The sequence below is a fragment of the Acromyrmex echinatior genome, chromosome 3, assembly GCF_024713525.1.
Source record: "Acromyrmex echinatior isolate Ae372 chromosome 3, ASM2471352v2, whole genome shotgun sequence".
Taxonomy (NCBI): domain Eukaryota; kingdom Metazoa; phylum Arthropoda; class Insecta; order Hymenoptera; family Formicidae; genus Acromyrmex; species Acromyrmex echinatior.
In genome coordinates, this window is record NC_141854.1 from 10,629,939 (window position 1) to 10,656,541 (window position 26,603).

Sequence of the window (26,603 nt, forward strand, 5' to 3'; positions counted from 1 at the left end):
TTTTACATTGATGTAAAATAAATATAGCAACAAAAAGAAATAAAAAATTCAATAATTACAAAAAAATGAAATTATTTTGTGAACATAGATGTCAAATGACTCCTTCATTACTTTTTAAAAATATGCGCGCATCATATAGTTTATTATAAATTTATATATTCTTAATATTTTTAAAATTAAAATACTTAATAAATATTTATTAATATTATTAAGTTATTTTTATTAACTAAATATTTTTATCTATTATCACAATAAGATTAGTCGAGAAAACAAATAAAAATCTAAATATTTCTTAGTTTGTAATACTATACATAATATCTACTCTAATAAATCTATGTAACAAACAATTACTTATAGAATATCTTTATTTCCGTCATAAGATATGATTATATACTTGTATTTCGTTACAAACAATATATCACTACAGTTACGTATAATAACTAGCTGATAAAATGTTACAGTGACCGAAATACTACAAAATATAATTTTATCATTTTTATGAATATCTTTATTTCACATTATCTATCAAAATTTCAATTTCAAATATCTTTTATAGGGAGTAAATATAATAATTTGCTATTCTCTAATTTACAATACGTTTGATATGGACGTTAAATATCGCTAATGCTACTGTTGCATATTAACGATGGTAAAACTTTTTTATAAAGAACAGAGTATAATATATATGCATTTTATATGTATGTATATATATATATATATATATATATATATATATATATACACATACATACATACATATACACATATATATACATATACATACATATACATATGTATATATATATATATATGTGTGTGTGTGTGTGTGTGTGTGTTAACTATCCCTGATATCACAAGGCTTGTTTTGTGCAAAAATAGTAATACTTAGTTTTTTTGAATCTTACGGTGCATAGCAGCCAGCCTATACATTAATGATTTTTATCAATATATTTTTTCAACGATACAACCGCATCTAACATGCGTATATATGTATTGTCTCTGTGTGTGTGTGTGTGCGTGTGCGCGCGCGCGCGCGTCTAAATATGTACATATGTATTTATTTTTAAGTAACTAAAATCGTTTTTGTCTTATTATAAAATATATTCTAACACAGAGAGAGAAAGTTTGGCACTTCCTTTGGCAATCTGAAACTGTACGGTTGTATATATGTATATATCTTTAGTACCTTATTTTGATATCCATCTCATTTTCTGAATACTTAATGCGTCTTTATATATAGTTTTAAATGTTCATTTGGAGATAGTGGATTTTCAATCGACTATATATCTGAGATTTCCAAATGTTCAATATAGTTTCAGTAGAACATTTCACTTTCATCAGTTGTAATGTGTTGCCAAACACATCAGATCTGAATAAGAATAAAAAAGAAAATCATTTCCTTCCCTCTGTCTATTGTATAAATTAACCAGTTTTGAAACTTTCCCATTCAAAATTGGCTAATTTATGGAAATCACAAAATTAATCAAATATAAAGATGCAATCTTTAAGCTACTCATCACCAGTATCGTTTTAAATATATATTTTTTATGAAAATTTTTTTCGATAAGATGCTCTTTGAAGATGCATTTGAAAGTAACTGTTATCTGTTTAAAGAATCGGAGATTTGTTCTGGCTTTTGTTTGTTACTACTATCTTCCTGGCAACTAGGACTAGATTTCACAGGTTTGATGGATTTTAGTTTCGTGGTTCCACTAAATCGGAAATTCACATCGCTACAAGTATCGAGTGGGTGTATTGTTCCTGTCAAATTTGTTAATGAATCATTACTCGTAACTTCAAGCTTGCTAGTGGGAACCTTTCTCACAGAACTTAATTCGTATGCTGACTTCGATGGTTTCAATTTGAGTTTCAGTGGTAATGATATCGATTTCTCTAAATTGGTAGCTGGAACTTTTAAATTGTTTTCGTTTTGTGGAACCGGATTGTTTGCCAGATTCATAGTATCCGTAATTTGAATGTCGATGTTAACTGTCTTAGGATCATTCTCATCGTTGTTTCTTATTCGTTCAGAATACTCATTTCTAAGAGCTGCTAATTGCGCACGTTGCTTTTGTATGTGATTGTGTGAGTTCGAAAAGAACGAAGAGACTTTCTCTAATTTCGTTGCTAAGTTGGGTTGGCTCAGAGTAGACTTCAATGGGTACGGTGTATCCATGCCATTATTCCTTAAAAGATTTTGAGATTCTCTTCCAGTTGAATTACTTTTTATCATTCCGTGCTTGTTATCTTCGATGACTTTCAAAGGATATGATTTGGTACCAGTATTTCGTCGTTTCTCAACCATACTCAGCTGTGCGATTATTCTACGAACTTCGCCCGGAACTTCGATATCGGAACGTGTATCCGCTAATTGCTGAATGAACGCACCCAATGTAGCCACTGTTACTTCAAGGCTGCGATTTTGAGACTCAAGTCTATGGATAGTAGCTTGTTGCATTGAACGCGCTGTTTCAAGCCTATGCAAGTTGCTCATAGTAATCTGTAATGTAATTTCAGTACCATAACGATAATAATAGAAATAAAAGAACTAAAATAATCATAAAAAAATAACAAATTTATTGTAAATTATGAATTAAAAATCTATGAAATTGTATTTAAAATTGATTTTGATTTGCCATATTCGTAATTTCTCGTATATTTAATTACAATTATTCTACTTTATTATGATATTTTAATATTGGTATATATCTATTACTTACTAAATGGATGCGCTTTGTTATCGTTACTTGAAAAAATTCTAAGATTCATGCAATGTATAAGTTTTAATTCTGATTATTTGATGAATATCACTCAAATTACCTCAAATTGTTCGCTAAGCTGTGCAACTTCTTGCGTGAGTTGTTTATTTCTTAATTTGAATTTCTCTAAATTCTCCATTTGTGGTTTCACTGATATCATTTCCTCTTGAAGCACTTGGTATTCTACTCTGTATTCGTTCAACTGTTTTGTGATTTCCAAGTCGGGATAAAATACACGTTTCATTATGCGATCTAAACTTTGTTTATCTATCGCCGGCACACGTGTCTAAAATCAAGAAACATAATGATAATCATATAAATTTACTCTTTCATTTTTTATTTCTTATAAATGATTAAGGATTGAAATATTATAACTTTACCTTGAGATATTCCATAATTTCTTCAAAGCTATCGCAACATAGCAATTGATCTTGGTGCTCTTCTAATAATGCGACCGATACACGGAAAAGAACTTCGGAGCTTTCCAGAAAAAGTAAATCTGTAGAAATAAAATTAGTAAAATTATATACAAACAACTTTATAAATTGAACATACAATATATAGATATATTAAATATTATTAAATGCGAGGAATATATCTTACCAAAAACTCTGGTTACAAAACCTAAAGGAAATTGGCTAGAAAACAGCGTCAATAACCATGGAGCGGCATATAAAGTAGGTGAAACTTCATGTTTATCGAAATGATTGTAAATACTTGGCAAGCGATCGTGTAACAGTCTAGAGAGTTGATATAAGTGTAATTGCAATGCTGCCATATCTGGCAAGTACAATTTTCTAAGTCCTCGACGAAACATTAGATGTCGTAATAAGAAAAAGGCTTGATCCTCCGCCATCTAATAAGAAAATAAAAAAATATATTTCATAAAAACTAATTATGAAATATGCATATATATGTGTGTGTGTAGTCTATCTATCAATAATTTATCCAATAATTTATAATTTTACAATTTTTAATTTTATATATATATATAAAATACAAAAAAACTTAAAAATGCACTCACATGTAAAAGAAGTACTCCAGCGACAAAACTGAGGCCTTGACAATAACCAACTTCATGATCTAGCAAGGAGTAAGCTTTTAATAAATTAAAGAGTGCTAATTGACCAGGTCCTAAGGGTGAACTAAAATATGGATGGCTCGGAAAAGTTCTTCCCAAATCAATAAGGATAGCATGTTGTTGAGATGTGAGTTGTTTCAGGAGAAGTTCATACGGTGTGTTATAATTTGGAAACTCTTGAGTATCTATAGGTGGTTGTTTCAAGCAAAATTGCTCGGCTAGAAATTGCCACACCTCACCTCTTTTTCCTTTTGGTACACCTGTTAAAAATTTATATATGGTAAAAGATTAAAAGATTTGTCACATTTTAGGAATATTGCTGAGATATATTTTTATTTCTCATTACCTTGCTTAATAGCATGTAAAAGCATTTGATTATCACATTTAGTAGAGACTCGCGATTCTTTGCTAACAAGAAGATCCCAAACTTCCATTACTTCACGCGCGCAGCTACTAAGCTCGTCGTATTCGAGTTTAATCCTTTTTACTGTTGCCTCCTCTTGACGTTCTATCATTTTATTTTAAAAAATAGATAACATGAAATCCCATATCAGAGGATTACATATCAGAGGATTAAATATATTTTCAGATATGAGAGTTGTTACCTCTAAGCTTTGCGTTTTCTTTTTCCATCCTTATAAGTATTAGTTGTTGATTAATCGCTTTCTTCCACAAATCTCGCAATTCTTGTTTCGATCTACGTTTAACAGGCGTTTCTAAATTTTTGAGGATATTGATTTTTTCAATTTCTGTAGCGTTATGATCTTTATTCGGCGTTACAACTCTGTTTAGTATCGTTTGCCGCCACGAACTATTGGCTTGAATTGTGCTATTTCCGTCGGTTTCCGTGGGAGATGTTTTAGGCGAGTTACCAACTTTTAAAAAGCTGAGAAATAAAATAAGCTTATAAAATACACACAATATAATTTTAAAAATGTCCACAAATTTTGAAAATAAAATTGTACTAACATATCCATCATGGAACTCTTTGGTCCGTTATTTACAATTTGTTGTTCAGGCGAAACACGTAATGATCTTGGTCTACTAGATTCTGGCGAAATGTCCAATATAGATGATTGTCGCGAATTATCTGGACTCTGACTACTATACTTTTGTATCCCCGTATTCAGATGATTTGTGTCTCTCAGTTGTGGGCCCAAACCAAAATCATCACGCGAACCTTTTCTTTTCATGAGATTATCAAAACTATTTGTAAGAGAGCGTTTTGCTTTCATAAATATCGTACTACCAACACCTACGCTTAAATATTGATTAAGAAATTCACTCCTGCAATGTAAAAGCATTGTGTCAGAATGTTTCATTTGTAAATTATATTTTGATACCAACAGAAAATTGTGTTTACATATTCAGTTTATAGTTATTACCTATTTTCAGCCGTATCATGTACATGTCTAGCTTGTTTCGACTCGCAATGAGCACGCAATAGTCGCATTAAGAATTGATTTTGCTCTCGCAGACTTGAGGAGCTTACTCCAACGTTACCCGCAGCCTCGGCGCCCTTATACTTGCTCACAACAATTTCCTGCTCATCCTCCGGTAGTAATTCCATACGGGAAAAGATAATACTTTGAACTCTTCTATCATTTTGCCCTAAAAATGAATGTAATATTTTATATAAAATTACATCATTTCTATAATATATAATTTAAATTACCTTCAATTTCTTGGCATAATTTGTTATACCAATACATAGGACAGTGTTCGCAAGAAAATACAGAATACCTCTCCTTTCTTGCAACATCGCAAGTCGTAAGAAAAGCTTGACTAATTGCTGTGAAGAAAAACAGAAATTAGCATAACAAATAATAATTCTAATAAGAAGAATAATAGTGTACGAGTCTTACTGTGTCATAGATAAATTAAAAAATCTTGCCTGCAACAAGGTCATCGGCGACTGATCCGGATTGGCATTTGAAGACATATCCGATGAAATATTCCGATTCTTTGCAAATAAATCCAAAGTGCTCGGAGTTTTTTATGCCTTGTGCACAACTGGCTACGTCTTTTAATTGTTTGTGCAGAAGAATCTGTTTTCTGTCAGGGCTAATCAATCTCAGATCAAATCGCCCTACCTAAAAAATATAATATTTATGTATAAAAAAATAAGCTTGAATCATTTTTTCTTCTTTTTTTTGTTACTTGTTATATAAATACGATTTTTTTGTTACATTTCTTTTTACATCTTCTTTTATACATTTTAAAATCTCATACGTTTAATTATTATAATATAGTAAATTTTATATATACAGTTTCGTAAATTTTGGCCAATCGCTTTTGTATAGATAGAGCGGACTAAACTGAGTCAAAAAGTCCTCTATTATTTTGCAATTTTCGCAATAGTTAACAAGATATTAATTACTAAAAATTGCCAAATATTGGTCTTGAATAATTTTTTACTCAAATACTGTCAACTTTACAGAAGAACTGCAAGATACAAAATCAATCATTTATTTTCTTCTCATAAAATTCTGAGGAATTTTTTAGAATTTTTTCAGAATTTTTTAATATCGTATTTTCTCATGTTAGTAAAAATAAGAAAATGCAATACCAAAAGTCAATAAAAAATTCTGAAAAAATTCTTAGAGTTTTATGAGAAGAAAATAAATGATTTTTATCTCTTGTTAGTTTTTCTGCAAAGTTGATAGTATTTGAATAAAAAATTATTCAAGACCAATATTTGATAATTTTTAGTAATTAATATCTTATTAACTATTGCGAAAATTGCAAAATGGTAGAGGACTTTTCGACTCACAAGGGATACATCAGGTGACGAGGTCGGGGATTTTTATGCGTTTTTTACAGGCTGTTTTTGAGCGAAAAAAAAAACGATACGACGACGTGTCCAACCGTTTCAGTCATTGGTCCATAGTTTCGAAGAAATCGATTTTTTAAATAATTATTGTAATAATTTAAAAAACGTACTGTATAAATGAAAATATCAGTATCTTTATAAATTTCATTTTAATTTAATGTTATTAGTTTTAATTACTTTTTGATTTAATGAGATTACAATAGTATTATAAGTAATTAAACACTCATTTATGGAATATTTATTATTATCATCATTACCGTCATCGTTGTTGCTATTCAAATGAACGCATAAATAAGATTGTAATGAAAATTGTTACAGTTTCTGATGCAATTAGAAATTGGAATAAAAAGATATTTTTCTTATATTCCATACCTGAAAAACCATAGTGCGATTGTGATCATCGTTTCCTTTAATAGTAGAATCTCTTCTGCCGCTTAAAACACTGCCAGTAGATGCCGCGCGATTTCGCATAATTTCAGGTACAGTGATATTAGAAGTAGCGGAAGATTCGGTTCGATTCTCATCACGACCATCGTTTTCTGCGAGATTGGTGGTTGTTCTTGGAAAAGTCTCCACGGAGCTACTTAAGACTGGCGGTATTCCAAGCGGATTCACGCTTGGAATTATACTATTTCCCGACACGTTCTCAATACTGCCTGATTCACTGGCGGTAGATTCCTGAAAATATAACGATAAATTTCCTTTTTTATTAATTATAAATGTGAAAATTATTTATCTATTCGTAATAGCTATATAATCATAAAGACAAGTAAAAGAAATATTTTTCACGGCATTATTCATCATAAAAAGAGAGATTAGTAATGCCAAAATTAAAATATTTTTATTGTTATAACATAGATAATTCCTAATTCATGTACCACAGAATGGTCTAAAAACAGAAGTATTTGATAACTGAGAAAGTTTAGTTCTTACCGTACTGTTTCTCCTATTAATGGAAGACATCAAAGCTTGACGTTTCAATCGCTGGCAATCTGACAGAAGATTACTTGTTGAAGATCTCGATTTTTCAAGTCCATGAACGCGAAACTTAATCAAGGCGTCGTCAATGAATGATTCTGGTACTTTTGGACTTGATACTTTGATTTTGCCAATATAGAATACCTGAAATCCAAATGCAAAAGAATGTGGAGACATTAGTTCTCAAGTTTTAGATGATTAAAAGATAAGTAAAGATCGATAATAGCAAAGTCTTCTTTTTAATTCATTATTCATTGTTTTACTGACGTTCCATATAATAAAATAGACTCTTCTCGAATAGTTAAACTATTGTAAGGAAAAATATAAAAAAGGATAATTACTTCAAAGAATTGGGAAGAACTCGGAGATATATCGGCACCTATAGAAATTAAGCTAGCCGCGTTGCTCTGCGACCGCTGTGGCAAGTCCTTATCTCTCTCCATTCGTTGGGCTGCCGAATGTTCCTTCATGTCTTTCAAGGACTCTTTACAAATCTGCACATAAAACATTACAATTATATAACTAGTCGTATTGACGTGACGAACTATTATCAGAACATATATTGTTAAAGAAAAAACAATACTTATAAAAAGAGAAATAAAACAAATGACTGACTTTGTTTCAAATGAGACTAATTAGTAACAAATTATGTTTCTTTTTTAAATAATATGTACAACATGAAAGATAATAATTGCTGCTAAGTTTATAATTAAGCATCTTTTCAAATTTATTCACTTTCTACGTTATTGTATTTATAGAAGTATGATTTCGGGTAATAAAAAGTTCATTATTTAGTGTTTTTATTATTTTAATTATAAAAAAATCCTATTGGTTTAATTAATATTTTTAAATTATACTTCGCTATGATAAAATGCTAATTCATAAAAATTATTTGTAACAATTTTCTTCAAGAATATTCACGAAAAAAATATCTGATTTAGAAATCATTCAAGATACAAAATATTACGACGGGACTGACCATTGATATACTAAACGGATTTCGCAAGAAAACGTGCATTAAACGTGGCCGATGGCCGTGGACAGAAATAACTTATTTCAGCAGCACTCGTGGACTGCATGGCTCTCATCCTCCATCTTTGTTTCGAAAGAGCTCTCTCTCTCTCTCTCTCTCTAATTTCTTCCCACGTTCCACATCTGCTGCTCATCGTCTTTATGACTTCGGACTTCGTCCGAAAAGATACTTTAATTTAGCTCTATACACACATATATATATATATATATATATATATATATATATATATATATATATATGCACACATATGTAGAATGTATAATATTAACAAAGATTCGGCGCATCGAAAGAAAATTATAATGAATTGTAAAAAGGAGAAAGAAGAGAAAAAAAGAGACGTAATAAAAATAAAATTGAGATTTCGGAAAGATCTTATTTAGATATTGTAAAAATTACGATTAATGTGGGAATTATACAGAGGAGAAAAATTAATTAAAAGCGTAAGTATTAATATAAAAGAAAATTAATATCGCAGAATTAAAAAAATCCTCTTTATGCATTCAGTGCGTATAGTAAATAGTTAAATGTATTTTGCTCTTTTTCATTTTGCAACAATTGTTTTCATAACTGCTTATTTCAAAAATCTTGGATTTTTTTTTTCAATGTGTATCACTTGATTTCGGAAAGTCCGTTTGATTTTTTTCGTTACTTGATGTTATTATTCATATTTACGTGGGATTGAGAGCAACATAATTTTCCTAATGAGTTCTTTACGGCCAATAGGCACGCAGATGAAAATTATAGACAACAGGAAAATAGCGAGGATATATTATACTTATTATGACAATAACGAAAACGCTTTGTATAATGATAATTGCAATTTCCGACGACGTGAAGTATTCACATAACGATGATTCTTTTGCAAAAATGATTGTTTAAAAATATCTTGATTATATCACAAATATGTGATCAAATACTGGAAAAGCTCGCCTGTTTAGTGACATAGAAGAAGATACTTAGTTAATAGAGGGGCTTCCAGTATCCAATTAAGGCACAAGCTTTATTACGTCCCTTCCTATGTTCCCGCAAAGTTGTGCAGCATTATTGGCATTCGATAGAAGCGTATCATGATCCTACATAGAATTTATTTATCAATTTCTCATTATATTCGACATCACAAGTACATCATAAGGAATTTTCCGTTAAATAACACGAAATAATTAATCCATCAAGAAAAAAGCAAAAAATAAAAATAGATACCAAAATGTATAAGTTTTATGATGTAATCTCTACAGACATTTTAGCAATGTTCGGATGTTATATTATATATATTGTTATACATTGTGTGTGTGTTTACTGGAATAATATTTTACAATCTATAATAAATACACTTTATAAAATTAAAATTATGATTTTAATTTTAGAAAGATAAAGGTCTTTAGATTTCCTTATCAAAAGCGTACATATTTTTCTTAATAAGAACAATTCGCCGGACAATGAAAATAGACGTTCGAACTATTCTACTGATGCTATTTTCTTCTGGCACTTGGCACTTTGCGTGCGCATGGAGGCTCATACATTCGACTTTGTCTCTCGTGCTCAATTGATCGAATTAATTTTGTTGATGTACGTCATCAGATGATGCACGAATCGATGCCATGAACGTGCGATTAGATTCACGTGCGAGAACAAACTTAATGCGTGCGTGAAGTCGAGTTTCGTTTCAATTGAGACGATATAATCGGCCGTTTGTTGATGGATATATTTCTACTCAAGGATGAGCGTGATGTAAATTGCGCGAAATTGTAAAAGATCATATGCTTTGATTCTGTTTAATTTTCTTGAAGATTATCAAACAAGTTTTTAATTTGTTGTTGTAAAATATGATAAATCAGATATTATAAACTTTATTGAATAAATTCTATCTTTTCTACTGTTAGTAATTGTGTTAAAAATTTTCTTTAACAATAAGAGTTGACAAATTTATGTTAAACATACACAAATCTTAATATTAATAAAGTTGCTAATAATGAAAAAAGATATTTTTTCGTTTTTATTAGAATAATTAACGTTTTTCACACATAACGGAAAGAAGATTAGTCTTATTTGCATTTTATAATACATAAAAAATTACAAGGTGTGTCAAGGTTGTGTATAAAAACAGCTAGAAAAGATACAAGTGCAATAAATTAAACGATATTAAGCCAATATAAAGAAGGAACTTGGAACAATGTGTGCATGTTACGACTGCATCACATTTGTAGACATCATTAACATATATGTACATGTGTTTAAACACACACGCACAGTCGAATAAAAATGATTATGTAAACTGTTAAGGTCGAATCGGTATCAATTTTGTTTTTTGCTAGATTTCGATTTAACATAAATTTCCGAGTATTACGCAAGTGTGACTCCACATACAAAATTGCATAGAGCAGTACAGGAAAAAAGAATCTGTCGAAACGTGTAACTACACTATATGCTTTAAAAACGTTACGCGATCCGTATTTTATTGTTGCGAACTACTTATTGTTAACTGCGACGAGCAGTGCTCTGCATCTGAAGAGTTCTACATTGACAATAATTATGTGTATCAGAAGGGCTGAAATGCGAAGAGCTAATTTATTCCTCGTGAATCTCCCTCGGCACATGTCGGGATCAAAGAAAGAATCATTATTGTCTTTCTTTCTCCCACGAACAACCTCGAGGACTGTACGATGCTTCATTAACAGTCGCGCTGAAAGCACGATGATTATGTAAATGCACACATGAGAAGAATAATAACGTATTAATTACTAATAATTAGCGATAATGGGATAACTGTGTCACTTTTGATCGAAACTCGTCAAGCTATTATTAAAATGGGAAAATAGAATTTTATGTTATGTTGATTGAGCAACAGTTATTATATATATTATAGTAATTATTTGAAAAGTTACAACTCATCATCTTAGTCAAAAAGTTTTGATTATTAACTCTTTGCATTTCATGACTTTAATATTTTGTTCTATTACTCCAAATAAAAACAGAAAGATTCTGCAATATAATTTTTTTTAGAAATAAGTAAAAAGAATATATTGAATATTTTATAATTATTAATATATTTAAAAAATAATTTTCGTTTAAATTTTAATAATGTAGAATATCACTTGAAGAATTTGCTCAGATGAAGTCTAGGTTTCCTTTTATATTAAATTTAAATTTGTTAAATATTGATACAATAACGAAAATACTTGATATACATATTATAAAATCATACAATAAACAAAAAAATTTTTTAATAAAAAATACATATAAAAATACATATAAAAAAGCATATAAAAATTTTATCTTTCGCTTAGCTTGATTGATCGTGGTATTGGTGTTGGTAGAATGAAATATATCGAGACAGTTTGACATTGTGTGTGAAGTCTCAACTGTTAAAGTCACAACTGCATTCTTTTAATTATTTCTTGGAAAAATAATTAGTAAAGATACTAGATGATTGAGATGTTGGGTATACTCGAGTATTAATAATATTAAACAGAACATCTTGAGTTTTATGAAAGTAAATAATAATTTATCATGTATAATTATATGCAGATAATTTATCCTAATCCGCTCACGAATGGCTGAACCTTTACTTGATTTGGTAAAGTTTATTCAAGCATAACGATACAATACTTTATAACAGCTTCACGCAATAAAATCTAATTGTACTTAATATTCGACAATATAAATGATTTATATTTGATATGAACTTGCTTTTACGTAAATCAACTTTTTAAAAAAGTCCGTTATGTGTACATAATTATACAAGACAAAATAATTAATTTACGTGTATTTCTAAATTGTATAACTTATAAACTGTTATAATTAAATATATATATATATATATATATATATATATATCTATAACTATTCTCTCTCTCTCTCTCTCACCTATAAAATTTTAGTTTCATCTATTAAAAACAGTATAATTTGTACATAATTATAACTGGATCTAACATGACTAGAAATTTTTTTTCAAATTAATTCTGCATAAATCAACGAGTATTAATATTACATGAAGCTAATTTTTATTGTAAGGAGTGGAGCAATAAATATTTGAATAGACTTTGGAAACTAATTTTATCGACACGATAATTTATTGAGATGCGAAACGGTGGAATATATATAAATAATTCTACTAGTATTTTTCTCGACCAGTACTTTTCTCAATGTGCAGATATAAATAATGAAATTTCCTGTATATTTTTCCGTGTAATTTATGTCAACGATTTATATCGCATGTGACTAGCAATGATGGCAGCGAAGTATAAGCGATCTCAGAAAAACCTGCTGGCTACCATCGTCCACCGTCATTTGCATACATAGTAAACATGAGGTTGATGAAATAAAAAAAAAAGATATTAGCTTACAGTGTAGTGTTTCTCAATATTTTAGATTCATAATCATCTTTCGCTCTTATATTCTATCTTTCTTCTATCGTTTTCTATTTTCCTTCATTACCTTTTCCACCTCTATCCTCTTTTTATAAAAAAATCAATATCGATTGTAATTGATGAAAAATTGATGACCTTATTAAAAATTGTGTGTGTTCTATTTAAAACTCCTGATCAGATATTTAGATTAATGACGTCAGAGGAAACGCATAATAAAAATTCTTACAAAATTTCTATTATACAATATGTTATTATAAAAATAACATTTTTTAAATAAAATAATATTTGCAATTGATAGAATAGAGTTTTGTAAAATATAAACTCTCCTTTTGTAAAATTTTATTTCGGAATAGAATAAAATCAGATTTATCTCAAAATTCGACAGCCATCATGTAGTTTGTTTCGTTTTTAATTAATAAAATAAATATACGAATATAAATATACAGTTTATTGAATTATCGGAATATAGGAGAGTTTCCGATATACTTTACAAATCTATTCTGTCGATTGCAATGTTGTTTTATTAAAAAATAGTTACATTTTAATGTAGGTTTTATGCAAGAATTTTCTTTATGTATTTTTTTTACTTTTGACGTCACAATCCAAGATGGCTGCATTAGATAGACACGAGCTTTGCTACATTTTTTATAATAAATTAATAGAAATGCATTACTGGAAGACCATATAAAGAACTATTTCCGATAAGTAAATACTTTGACCAATCAATTATCGGATCATTTTATCGTCAGAACATCGTACGTAGTTATTACCGTGTTCTCGAGTGGCATGCGAAGATCGCCACTTAAAATTCTCATCAGGAATACGATTACATAGATGGTATAGCTTTAGTTGCTTTCAATAATTGATACGTGCGAAGTTAATATGGGTTCTTGGGCTAAGGAAGTAATAATTATCGGATGTAGCGGTCATTGATATGAGTATCTGCTCATTATACAAGCATATCGAACATCGTAAAAGCACAATAAAGGCTTTATATTACAATTAAGTTCCATGAATCACGTTAAGTAGATTCATTGCCAAGTTACAGCTGCTTTTGCAGAACTCATGTAGGTACAGATGTGGTCCATATGCCACACACTTGCGTATGTAAATTTCTTGCCAATTTTCGTATTTTCGTGATTACGTGTTTACGTAAAATTATCTTCAGTGTTACTGGAGCTTTGGCCAGAGTTAGTGGGACTTCGACCCAGACTTTGACTAGACCTTCCGGGAATTCCGTCTATGAATAAAATTGAGAAAACTCAAAAAGACAGAAAACTTGACAATTTTTCAATGTACAATTCCTCTGCTAAATCTTGTAACGCACGAGACGAATATGCAAACACGAGGAATCGGTAATTCGGACAGGAATGTCGACGAAGAAGCATTCGTGTGTCTTACGAGGGAATCGGAACACGGTCAGTCAACGGTTGGCTGGCAGCTGCTGACTTGAGATTTTGCTTGTCCGGCGAAGTAAATTTAGATCGCTCTACGCTCGGTTTCGCGAAAATACGCCTTTCCGCTAGCGGAAGGAAGGAAAAAAAGGAACAAGGCGTAGTAATTTAGAAACGAGAGAACGTAATTGTAGAGTAGTTTTTTGAATAAGATTGTAAAGATCTGAATTTTGTCATACACTACTAAATTAGATTTTGTTAAAGGTCAAGGTTTGGCTGTTTTTCAGTCAAAATGAAAAAGTTTCGAGAGATGTACAGATTATACAATATATTAAAGAGTTACTTGAGTGGAGTTAAATGACACATCGCTTATCTTGAGGAAAATCGGAAAATTACCAACATGGAAGAAATCGTTACCAACAATAGTAAATTTAAAAGTTGTTAAATAAGATATGACGATATCGCGAGAATTAAGCAACAAAAATTTAACTGTATTGCGAGCACTCAAATACATACTTGATAAACATATTCGTTATTCGAAGCTAGAACTCAAAATCAAACGCTTATTTTATAACAATACAGTCCTTATCGTTTAAATTCCCGGAATGTCCTGATATCAGAAATAAAATATCGGAAATTCCTGATATCTTATTCAACAATTTTTTATCATAAAGTCGGAACAACATTAGATTTATTGATTTTTATCACGATTTCTCCCATATTTCTGATATTTCCCTATTTAAGTAGTTCTTTAACATGATACAATTTAAACATCTCGGAGATTTTTCATATTGACCGAAAAATAACTAAAATTTTACACCCTTTCTTTTGCGAATATTTAAATGGAAATTTTATGAACTTACAACTATTAAAATAAAGTAAAAAAAATATAGTAAGTATGTAAAATATTATCTGAGCAATTTTTTTATTTTTAATTTTCTGTGTTTGATGGACATATAAGAGAAATGCAATAAATAATATCCAGTAAATTGAGAGAAGTGGACGAGTTTTCAATGACATTTAAAAATAGTGATTATCGATTTTTGATAAAGATAGTTCGATGAAGTGTGCGATAATGATCATTGGCAGATTTTCTGATAAGGAATTTAAGTGGTGAATGCATAATGAAGAAAATTAATGACGCCGTCATTTGTCATGACGTACCGAAGCAACATGTTCCACTTAGTCGCATCGGGTTAGCTCTAATTAACCCTTTATCGCGCGTGTCGTCAGCAATTACGGTAAAATTCCTTGGTATCCTAGACAAAGGATATAAGTAAACAAAATTTTCCACATAACAGTTCATCTATATTTGTGCAACGTTTATCCAATTTAAAAACGATCATAAAAATTCCGAGTGTAAAAGTTTCATTTTAAGATTAATACACATTTAAATTACAGTAATACAGAAGATTTTTGGTAGAAAAGATTCCACAAATTCAAAATTTAGTATGTTTTGTTAATTAATATCGTTAAAGATAAGTTACTAATAAAAATAAGTATGTTTTGTTAATTAATATCGTTAAAAATAAATAAGTTACGTTAACTCAGTTTTTCTCGAAAACATCTTTTATGACAAAAAGACAAAGAAAAAAATGTAGAAGCTGTCATTTCATCTATGAGTAGCTTTAGAGATGCGACAGTAGAAAATTACGTAAATAATTTTAGCGGTCATGAACAACTGAATGATTTGCTGAAGTATGCAGTTTCACTAAAACTATCAATGCGAAGTGAACAAACACACTACATATCATTACCAATCACAGGTGCATTTACGTAATTACGAAATTTACGTAACTCAGAAATACCGAGTATCAAATGTGATTTCAATGCTAACGTCGAAAAAAGAAAAATGGTCGCGATTGTGTCACTCGATAAACAAAGTACACGTACTTGTGCATTCGGCAAAAGATGATCTTCTGCTACCTTGACCAAGGGCTCCTTAACGATCTTATTGCCGTCGCTGTAAGATCTGTAGGCTGATATTGGTAGCGTTATCATCTTGACTTCTGATCCTTCGCGCAATAAACTTTTAGCGTTAGTCTATCGGTCTCATGCGGAATAAATTTGCACACCTTATTACACTCGGTTACCTGGTATCTGTTTGTTCAGAACAACACGATCTTCAGCTTGTCGTCGAAACGTCATTGACCGAGATCAGAAACAAATCTTTTTTTTTCTTAATTAGCAACTTTTCCTAAGTTTAAAATTACTGAATACGATTGTGGTTACGTTAAATATTTTTATTGAAAATTTTTTGTCACGAGTTCAATGTCAATTGCTTCTGATAGTTACATTTTTCTAAAAGCGAAATAGTGTAACGAAAAATATTGTAAAGAATACTAAGAATACTGAAAACGCTCTTGAACATAATCGATTTGTGAAAATATATAAATTTATATAATATAAAAGCAATCAATAGAACTAGTCGAAACTTTTATAATTTTGCCAAGTTATCGACATTCATATACTTTCAATATTCTTGCGTGACAGAATTAAAGACAATTTAAAGCAACGTGATCTATTCTTGTAATTACTTTTAATTTGTAAATATTTAGTTAGGCAAATTGTAATAATGCTAATCCCGATAACAAGATTCTTATCATTAAAATTTATCCGAATTGAACTTACGATAAAATCTCAACTACATCACTGTTTTATTTTCCCAACGTCACCGCGTTATATTCTGCATGAATTTGTTCGTGATTTGAGAGGTAATCTTATTTTTTCCGTGGCACTTGCAAAACGTGTTTTCGTAGCAAACGCAAAACGTAGTTTACGTTGCGTCGCTCGTCGTCTTCGCTGACGGCCGAGCAAACATAGACTGACGTATTGGAGCACGGCGACGCCACGGGACGAATGAACCACTCGACTGGTGGTTGCGCGTTGTCAGGTAATGCATGGTCCCTGTTTAGCACGTCCAATATTCCTCAAATGTGAAAACAGTGGCGCAGTTACTACTCGGCATAAGAAGGGGTCGGCAATCATGATTTTCGGAGCGGATTACTTGCCTCCCAGGCGAGACATTTCCGCACTAATTCTATTTTAACCTTCAGAGAGAATCCTTTCTTAAGTGAGAATTATTTCTTAAGTGAGGTTCAAGTATTTCGCCCTTAATTAGGTGTAAAGGGTTTAATGTGAATTAAAGAACTTTTATTATTTTAAGGAATTTAATCTTTTTAGAGAGTCCAAAAATATAATTTGCTGATCATAATCACGTAATTTCTCTTAAAAAATGTCTGGTTGAAAATGGACGAATTAGAAGATTTTGATTATATCAATCAGAGTTTCAGTTACACCTAAATTTTAATAGATTTAACGAGAAAATTTTCATCGTCCATTTTCAACCGCAAAATTCTTCTAGTCAGATATTTTATGTCTTATAAGTTAGCGAAACAAAGTGAACAGAATCAATTCTAATTAACATTTTTATTTGTTGCTCATTTGTTGCTAAAACGTTGCCAAAGAAAAGAATTTTTTGCTCTGTCAGGTTTTTTTTAAATGATGTTCCGCTAAAGGAAGATTAAAGTTAGCGGAACAATATACGTATAACAAAGCCAATTTACTTCAAAATAACGTAGGAATTTGTTGCTAATTTGTTGCTGTTGAAATATAGAAGTTTTGAATCCATTACCTACGAAACAAGAAATTGTTGCTCTCAAAATATAGAAGTTACAAATTTGTTGCTTGCAAAATAAGTATAAATAACAATGAAAAATCTCACTGTGCTGGCGGAACAAGAATAAAGTATTAGTAAAAAATTTGTTGCTCGCTTAAAATTGGTATTTATTGCATACTGAGAGATTTTCACACCTATTAATCGGATTAATAAATGTGAAAATCTCTCAGTGACATCTCAGTACCAATTTTAAGCGAGCAACAAATTTTTTACTAATGCTTTATTCTTGTTCCGCCAGCTTGCTGATGTTTTTTATCATTGTTATTTACACTTATTTCGTAAGTAATGGGTTGAAAATAGGATATTTCGACAGCAACAAATTAGCAACAAATTAGCAACAAATTTCTATGTTATTTTGAAGTAGATTATTTAAGTTATATGTATTATATTGTTCCGCTAATTTAATCTTCCTTTAACGAAACATTTAAAAAAAAAACTGACAAATGTTGCTAATTTGTTGCTAATTTGTTGCTGTTGAAATATCCTAATTTTCAAGTCATTACCTTAATTAATCTCACCCGCAAGAAGACCGAAATTATCTTCTTTATTTGTATTTTAATCTATATTATAATTTTATTTAAATTTCTTAATTTAAAATTTTAATATAAATCTTTAAAATGTCTTTAGCGAAACATCATTAAAAAAAAAACTGGCAAAGCAAAAAATTTTTTTCTTTGACATTTTAAAGATTTATATTAAAATTTTAAATTAAGAAATTTAAATATTAGGTGTTGGAATTAATTCGTAGCGTTTTACAAGTGATGGGAAGTACTTTCATTAATGTATTTTTTAATGCTCATGTGAAATAAATAACATTCTTTCATTAAAAACGCTACGAATTAATTCCAACACCTAATAAAATTATATAATATGAATTAAAATACAAATAAAGAAAATGTTTTCGGTTTTCTTGTGGGTGAGATTAATTTCTTGTATTTATACAATCTAGACATGTGCCTGTTTTGACGCGGTAGATCTCTATGTATTATCATACGTTCTCGCATTTATGCAGCAACAGCACTCATCGCAATTTACATATTCGTATATTATCACGAGTGTATATGATGTGTCTTTCGTAAACAGAGATGAAGAAGCGAGACGATAGAGCGCGTTTGGTGTCGGCGATGCATAATCAGTTTGTTCCACCAAGAGACTGCGATTGTACAGAATAGAGCGATTTCTGTTGGGAATGAAATAAGAATGCCAATGCGTGTGTGCCAGTGAACCATGAAAGGTCCTTTCGTTTCTTTTTCTTGTAATTGCGTAAGCACTCCTATGTGATACGTTACTGTTGCACTCGTGAAGGACGTATTGAGCGTCATTTTTAATCGTTTATGCAGCCAACGTTGAAAAGTGTAATGGACAAATGGAAAAAAATGATACACAAAACATTGTTTCTTTATGTTAGTCACCATGCGTTTAGTACAGCGTTTAGGACGCAGCTGATCATGAGATAAAAAACGAAATAGGATCGGAGAATTAACGTTAATAGCTTAATAGAAAACGTGAATATAAATTGAATTGCAATGCTGAAAAATCCCAGCAGTGCGATTTCGCGCTTGATCACATGCGTCATCCGCAAAAACCGATGTAGAAAACATTGATAATAATACATGAGAAAGGATTTCTACACGTGTAACATCAGCATATAAATAGATCAATATTCTACTCATTGACTAGTGATATCATATAGAACTACGTAAATGCTATAATAATAACACTATGTTATTGATCCCAGAATGCTACTTTCACATTAGTTTAAATCGATCTATTAAAGAGGTAGTTACACAATATCTATCACTATCTTGTTGACATTAAAAAAATAAAAAACTTGAAAGAATGGAATATAATCATCAATATGCTTTACTATTTCTTGATATTAATTGCTATATCATAATTAATAAAAATATTTTAATTATCTAATATTACAAATACAATAAATAAATATGTATATATATATATATAAATAAATAAATAAATATGTATATATATATATATATATATACATATAAATTCTTTTATAGAAAAAACATACTAAATAAAAACATAAAATGCGATAAATAGATATTAAACATTCGTTATTATACAATGACCTATCTATTCTGAAATTAAATGTACAATTCGCAGAAACGTAATAAATTGATCTCAATAAAGAAACAGAAAAATAAAATAAATTGATCATCGTTAATACACTGGTTACTGCATGGTAATTCACGACTAATGCCTGACTTTTCAATAATGCCTTGGTCACTGTAGTAATCGACGATATTAAATTTTTTTTAAAACGCTTGTAAAAAAAAACAAATCTAATGACTGAAATTTTAATAAGTCTATTATTTTTAGTTGAATTTTTGCACGGTTTATCTTTCCTCTTTCTTTCTTCATGTTGAAAAAAAAGAGATAAGATGAATAGTCCGAGAAATTCAGCTGAAAAGAATAGATTTATTGATATAAATAGCCAAATAACAATGTAAAGTAAAAAATATGTTATTCAACATAATACTTATAAAGATATACAGTCTTACACGATTTTGCTGAAATATAATAAATTTAGCTAACGATAAATACAGATCTGAAGATAATTACGTTAGAACATCAAAATAATTATACATAAGAATTTCAAGCATAATGAGCAAGCCTACAAAAAATTTTGGCGTTCTAACAATTAGTTTGAATATTCTATACATAATTATTTTCTATACATGATTATTTTCACAATTTACCAAAATTATTTTCAGATTTATCTAAATAGTTAAATTTTTAAGTACTTCAGCAAAACATCATTTTTTGTGGTGTACCATTAATATTTGAAACTTATGATAAAAAAATTTCATTATGCCATATACAAGATATACAAAACTCGCTGGGCAGACAACAGGCTTGTTCTCTTTAGCTGAATTTCTTGCATTATCCTTTTTCTCTTTTTTTCCCGTGGAAAAAAAAGAACTGTGTAAGAAGTTCAGCTGAGAAAAAATAGATCTAATATATTAATCTAAAAAAAGCTTATAAATATAAACTTTTTGTGTGGATGCAATGCATTTAATTTTCCGTGCAAGAAAATAAACAATTATAATCGAGATATTCTTATGTTATCTTATCGAAGCTTACTCACAGTTTATAATGAGGCATTGACAGGCGTGTTTGTGATATTTTCATTTTCTTTGTGATAATAATCCATGAATTAGACCGATATCAATCCAAATCGCTTTTTTAAAACTTTTGAAAAGATAAGCATAAGTTATATTTCTGCCAGAAATAGTACAAACGTAACGGCATTATCTCTCTCTTGAAATATTGCAATTAATTAAGTTTATAAATGTATTTTCTTTTTACACAGCATTTATTACGATTACTTTTTTTTCATAATAAATAGTGTCTAGTGTTCGAGTTTCGATAGTGATGTAATATGGATTTTGGAAAAGAATATCGTTTTTAAAGTACTTAAAAAATGTTACATTCAAACAGAATTTTAAATTTCTTTTATAACCATGTGATAAAACACAGACTTGAGTGATGGTTGCAATATAAAATATTAAGTAAGCGAGCTATACTTTATAAAAGCGATAATAAAAAAAACAGGAAGAACTAACGGCTGTTTTTTTAATTATTCGCTTATTTGAATCGTTTATAGACCATCGTTCAGATATTACGTATATAAACTACGTTGTTTACATGTAAAAGTTTAATAATTTAGTATGCGTTTATCTTCGTGTTTCAGCTGATCTAGCAACAAGTATAACAGCGCCAAAAGGTAAAACAAACATAATAACAACAACTGGGTATGTTACATAACGCCCAGTGCTAAACATTTATCACGGCTAAACAGCGTGACTAATAAAGTTGTAAATAACTGCATACCAACAATAGCATACATTCGACAAGAAACGAAAGAATATAACGCAAATTGTTTTTGTTTTTGCAAAAATTGTATAACTGTATAATGACAATGTTAACAATTAATATGCAATTAAATTTCAATATTTAGATGTTTATTTGAAAATACGATATTTTGAAGTGTGGAGGTAATAGATTTCTAGAGAAATCTATATTTCAAATTGTGACAAATTGTGTTATTTTGCTATAAAATAATAATAACAAGTTGTTTTTGTAAGTAATAATAACGCTAAGTCTGACACGTGTTAAAATGCGTCGAATCAAAAATCGGATGGCTAAGTTTCAGCCGTTTCAGCTTCAGGCGCAAATATATAAAATTTTGCCGGTGGTTCACCTCTTTCGGGTATGCGGTGTGGCGGCCACGAGAGACGGCCACTTACCGAAGGTGCGCTTTTTCGCTCCCTCTCTACCCGTTCATTCGAAAATCGGCGTCACTTTAAAGTCGCTCCCGGTCGACTTTCACCGTGAGATTTCGCCAAGCGAAGCGAGGTGAGGCGAGGCGAGACGAGACGAGACGAGCGAGACATTCGATTTAAATGCCTCGTCGACCGTGTTACACGGCACTGCACGAAAGACGCGAATTAACTCCGTGATACGAGCTGGCAATCCGCGAGCGATAGTCCTGACGATTGTTAAGGACAAATTTAATAATAGTCGCGGTGAACTATCGATATATAATGCCGTGGAGCACGATTGGTCGCTTAGCGAGCAGCGATTGGCTATTTTATGCATATATAGACGACAATCAGAGTCGTAGGAAACGAGTACACTAGAAGCGATTAAAATTCTGAATTTAAATACGAAAATGAGTATAATGACAAATAAGATGACAAGATGACATGATTTGATTAATTTTTAATATCAAATTAAGTTTAAAAATTTTTTACACTTGCGTGGGAAAGCGCGTGTTTTGCAATTTGAAGTATAATAGATCATCAGAATGATATAATAACAGATCATCAGAAATTATTGAAAAGCTGAGTTTTTAAATGCAAAAATGAGAGCAAAACGAATGTAATGATAAATAAGATAATAAATATAATTTGATTAACATTTGCTACAAAATTAAGTTTGAAAAATTCAATATTTATTTAGAAACGCGTATTTTGAATTTTGAAATTGACAGATCACTACACACAGAAAAATATCATTCTATTTCTAAAAAAAAGTGATTACTCAATTTCCTTTCTTTTTTTTAAGTAATACTTATTTTAATTGGTCTTTTACAAAGAATATTTTCTTGATAATAATCTTAAAATGCATCTATCATAAATTTTTATTAAAAAATATTAATATGTATTCAAAATAAGAATTTTCTTTTGAAGAATATTATAAAATTGATCGAAATTATTTTATATGATTATTAAGCAAATCGAATTTGTTAATTTAATAATCTTGATCGAAGTATTAGACTTACACTAACTTCAAAATATATTTTGAATAAATTTGATTCTTGTGATAAACATATGACAGATTTGTGGATATAAACTTTCTTAAAAATTCAAAATATTTGAAACAAATAATTATTGTTTGCGTATGTGTCACTTCTCCAATTTTGTAATATAAAAAAAAAATAAATTCTTGTTTTGAATAAGAATGCACTTCAAAAAATATCGATTCAACACATAAATAGTGTCTATATAATTTTCACTGTATTTGGTGTTAATATTAATGGGTTTTTAAACACCATGATGATTAATATAAACACCAGAGATTTTCATTTTAAATGCAAATCACCGCATGATATTAAATGCACATCGATATTTTTTAAAGTGCGTAATAAAAGAATGGCAAGATGACATAATTCAATTAGGCTTTGATATGAAATTAAGTTTAGAAATTTAGATACTCGTTTAGAAGCGCGTTTAAAATTTGAAATTAATAGAATACCAAAAGCGATTGGAATGTTTGATCTTTAAAAGCAAGAATAAGAGCAAGACAAATATACTGACAGATAGAATAGTAAAATTATATGTATAATTCGTTTAACATTTGGTATGAAAGTATAAATTTAGAAACTAAACTCGTTTGGAAATGTATATTTAAAAATTTATAGTTGATATTAGTTGATAGGTCATTAGAAGCGATAGGAATGCATTTAAGCATTTTAAATTTCTTAAATTTAAGAACGAGGATAGAATACATTCAAAGAAAATAACAATAATAATTTGTGAGAGCTTAGAGGAACAATAAATATTATTTATATAGCAATGCAATAATTGTCTAAAATTTGAAATAAAAAAAATTCATTAGAATAAACTTTACAAGAATAAACTAAAAAAAAAAACTATATTTACAAAGGAATTTGCGCATTAGTAACCGTAAAGATAAGCTATCGCTTAAGATATCATTATGCATTGTGCATGTACAATGTATATAACAATAAAAAAAGCAACAATTTAGCATTAATAAGAATAATAACAAGCGAGCTTCCTCGAAATGTTTTTAAAAAATTACAAATTATTCTAGATCGCAATTAAAAATAACATAAAAATTTAATAACGATTTAGAAGTTGCATTAAAAATTATTTTAATAAAAAAAGAAGTGCTTTTACATGTGCTTTAATGGAAATGCAATTAAGAAATAATGATAAAAATTTAAAATCCATTATAAATGTTTTAATTATTCAATATGATTTATGTAAAATTTTATCGCAACGTAGAGATTAATTGTTGTAAATAAACCATATTAATTTTAATCTAATTATTTACAAAACAACTCATTTCTGTATTACGATAACTTTGCATAAATCGTTTTCACTGTTTAAAGTATTTACACAAAACAATTGAGATTTTTGTCATTATTTTTTAAATTATAGTATTATAGCAATAAAAAACAAAGGAAATAAATTAGAGTATATTGTTAAATAAAAATATGAAGTTATTTATACAACTTTCATTTATTTAAATATTAACACATTGTATTTGTGAAAATGTGCGCAATACATTCTCTTAAATACATTTTGATGCCAAATGTTCAAATGTCAGAGTCTCTTTGTCGTTTTTTATGTATTTTTGTTACATACATATGTGAGAGACTTGCTCTCACGAAATTTTCTCACAATACACAACGTAATATGTGAATGCTATCAACCACGATCAAGCGCACTTCATCAAACACAATTGCAGCGCAATCACAACGATTGCGATCGCAAAAAGTCGTGAAAATTCTTCCTGTTTACACATTACTTAAGATACAGCTGCAATTATCGAACAGCGATACGCGCGGTTCTGCCTCGAGTAGAAAAAAAAAGCTCGCGTAAAAACATAACCTTATTCTGGATTTACGTCATTCACGGAATTGGAGTCGTCTATTACGCCTTATCCAAGGATTTCATCCTTACGATCGAACGGGATTCATCATGAGAGATATCCTTACCTTACTCGCGACTCCTCCTTTTACTCTGATCGGCTCGCTTTGACTGGGCTTTGACAAGGCGATTAATGCGGACACGGGACTCCCGCGGGAGTCCGTTGGATGGCGGTCGTCGGCCACCTCGTCCTTATTTCTCTTTATTTAGCTGTCGATTCGCCGTCGACGATCCCGCCAGACTACGCTACGCGTCGTCCACCACATCTCAACGGTCGAGCCACGGCGCGGTGCCACCTTCTCTCGAACAGTCAAAGGACATGGGAACCCGCAAGTCCCGCGTCGTAAACGACACTCGCGTGCGTACACAGCTTTCAGTGTGGATGTACATACACTACATACAACTGATACAACGCGTACACTGGCGTACACTGGCGTATACTGGCGTATACCACCATTACCACCTGCGACACCGTTCTAAAGCCAGCGAGACAACTCGCTTTTGTTTACTCGCGACGGCCCCCTGTCGGCCTGTCATCAGAGAAGAGAGAGAGAGAGGGGCGGGGGGGGGGGGAGTAGGGAATGTCTTTTCACACGAGAGAGAAGGTACACAACAAAAAGATAGCGTGACCCTCCGTGGTTTCGAGGTAGTAACAGATTACGGTAGTTTGATCTTCGCCAGGAGCGAGGTGATCCTTTGAAGATTGTAAAACTACCTTAATCTCGCCACAGATTACGGAAATTGAAGACTGCTGTCCCCGGAGAGTCTCTAATACGCAGGCGATAATTTAGAATGCAATTATGTACGTTTATTTATATGTGATTAATTATGTAGTCATTTCGTTATATCATATAGTTTATTATTTTAGCAGGCTTGAAGTAGGCTTGAAGATAAAAGAATACTATAATGCTCTTTAAAATGTTGAAAATTTAGAATTCAGAGAAGTTCTAAAAAAGTATTAAACGATAATGTTTGTAGTAAGCGAAAAAAAAGTTTAAGAAACATAACAATGATTGCTGTTTTTTTCGAAGATTCTTGATAAGCACTTAATTCGCATTTGTTATTAGTAGTTTTTCAAGAAATTTTTCTTATATATTGTAGCATTTTATATATTATAGCACTATTATATTATTGTATAACGATTTTATCGTTGACAATTAAAAATTAATTATTGTAATTAGTCATTATAATGTAAAAGAATAATATCAGCTGGACATTATATTGACAAGCAAGTCATTTATATAACGAAGATCATATAAAAGATTTACTTTTAT

General features: G+C 30.2%; 1 protein-coding gene across 6 annotated transcripts; it reads right to left on the bottom strand.

Annotated features, from left to right (window-relative positions):
- Positions 1–347: 347 nt before the first annotated feature.
- plx (PTB_TBC1D1_like and TBC domain-containing protein plx) lies at positions 348–25,818 on the bottom strand. Of its 6 annotated transcripts, XM_011067778.2 has the most exons (17): positions 17,077–17,666; positions 16,539–16,614; positions 16,339–16,460; positions 7,993–8,145; positions 7,607–7,795; positions 7,046–7,351; positions 5,735–5,933; positions 5,516–5,632; positions 5,226–5,451; positions 4,810–5,127; positions 4,446–4,726; positions 4,187–4,348; positions 3,784–4,100; positions 3,363–3,615; positions 3,140–3,258; positions 2,821–3,045; positions 348–2,500 (listed from the first exon to the last, which is right to left on the bottom strand). In XM_011067778.2, exons 2-17 carry the CDS (start codon positions 16,591–16,593, stop codon positions 1,601–1,603), a joined length of 3,942 nt encoding a protein of 1,313 aa, XP_011066080.1. In that variant the 5' UTR covers positions 16,594–16,614; positions 17,077–17,666; the 3' UTR covers positions 348–1,600. The 6 variants fall into 6 exon arrangements, with proteins under 6 accessions (XP_011066080.1, XP_011066086.1, XP_011066114.1 ...); XM_011067784.2 differs by having other exon boundaries at positions 16,339–16,545; positions 17,077–17,665; XM_011067812.2 differs by lacking the exons at positions 16,339–16,460; positions 16,539–16,614; positions 17,077–17,666 and adding an exon at positions 25,398–25,818.
- Positions 25,819–26,603: the final 785 nt, after the last annotated feature.

Coding starts and splice junctions, on each gene's coding strand:
- plx (XM_011067778.2), bottom strand. CDS start 16,593: ATGACGTTTCGACGACAAGCTGAAGATCGTGTTGTTCTGAACAAACAG. Junction 5,633..5,734: donor CGCCGATGACCTTGTTGCAG/GCAAGATTTTTT, acceptor TTTTCTTCACAG/CAATTAGTCAAGCTTTTCTT. Junction 3,616..3,783: donor CTGGAGTACTTCTTTTACAT/GTGAGTGCATTT, acceptor TTTTCTTATTAG/ATGGCGGAGGATCAAGCCTT.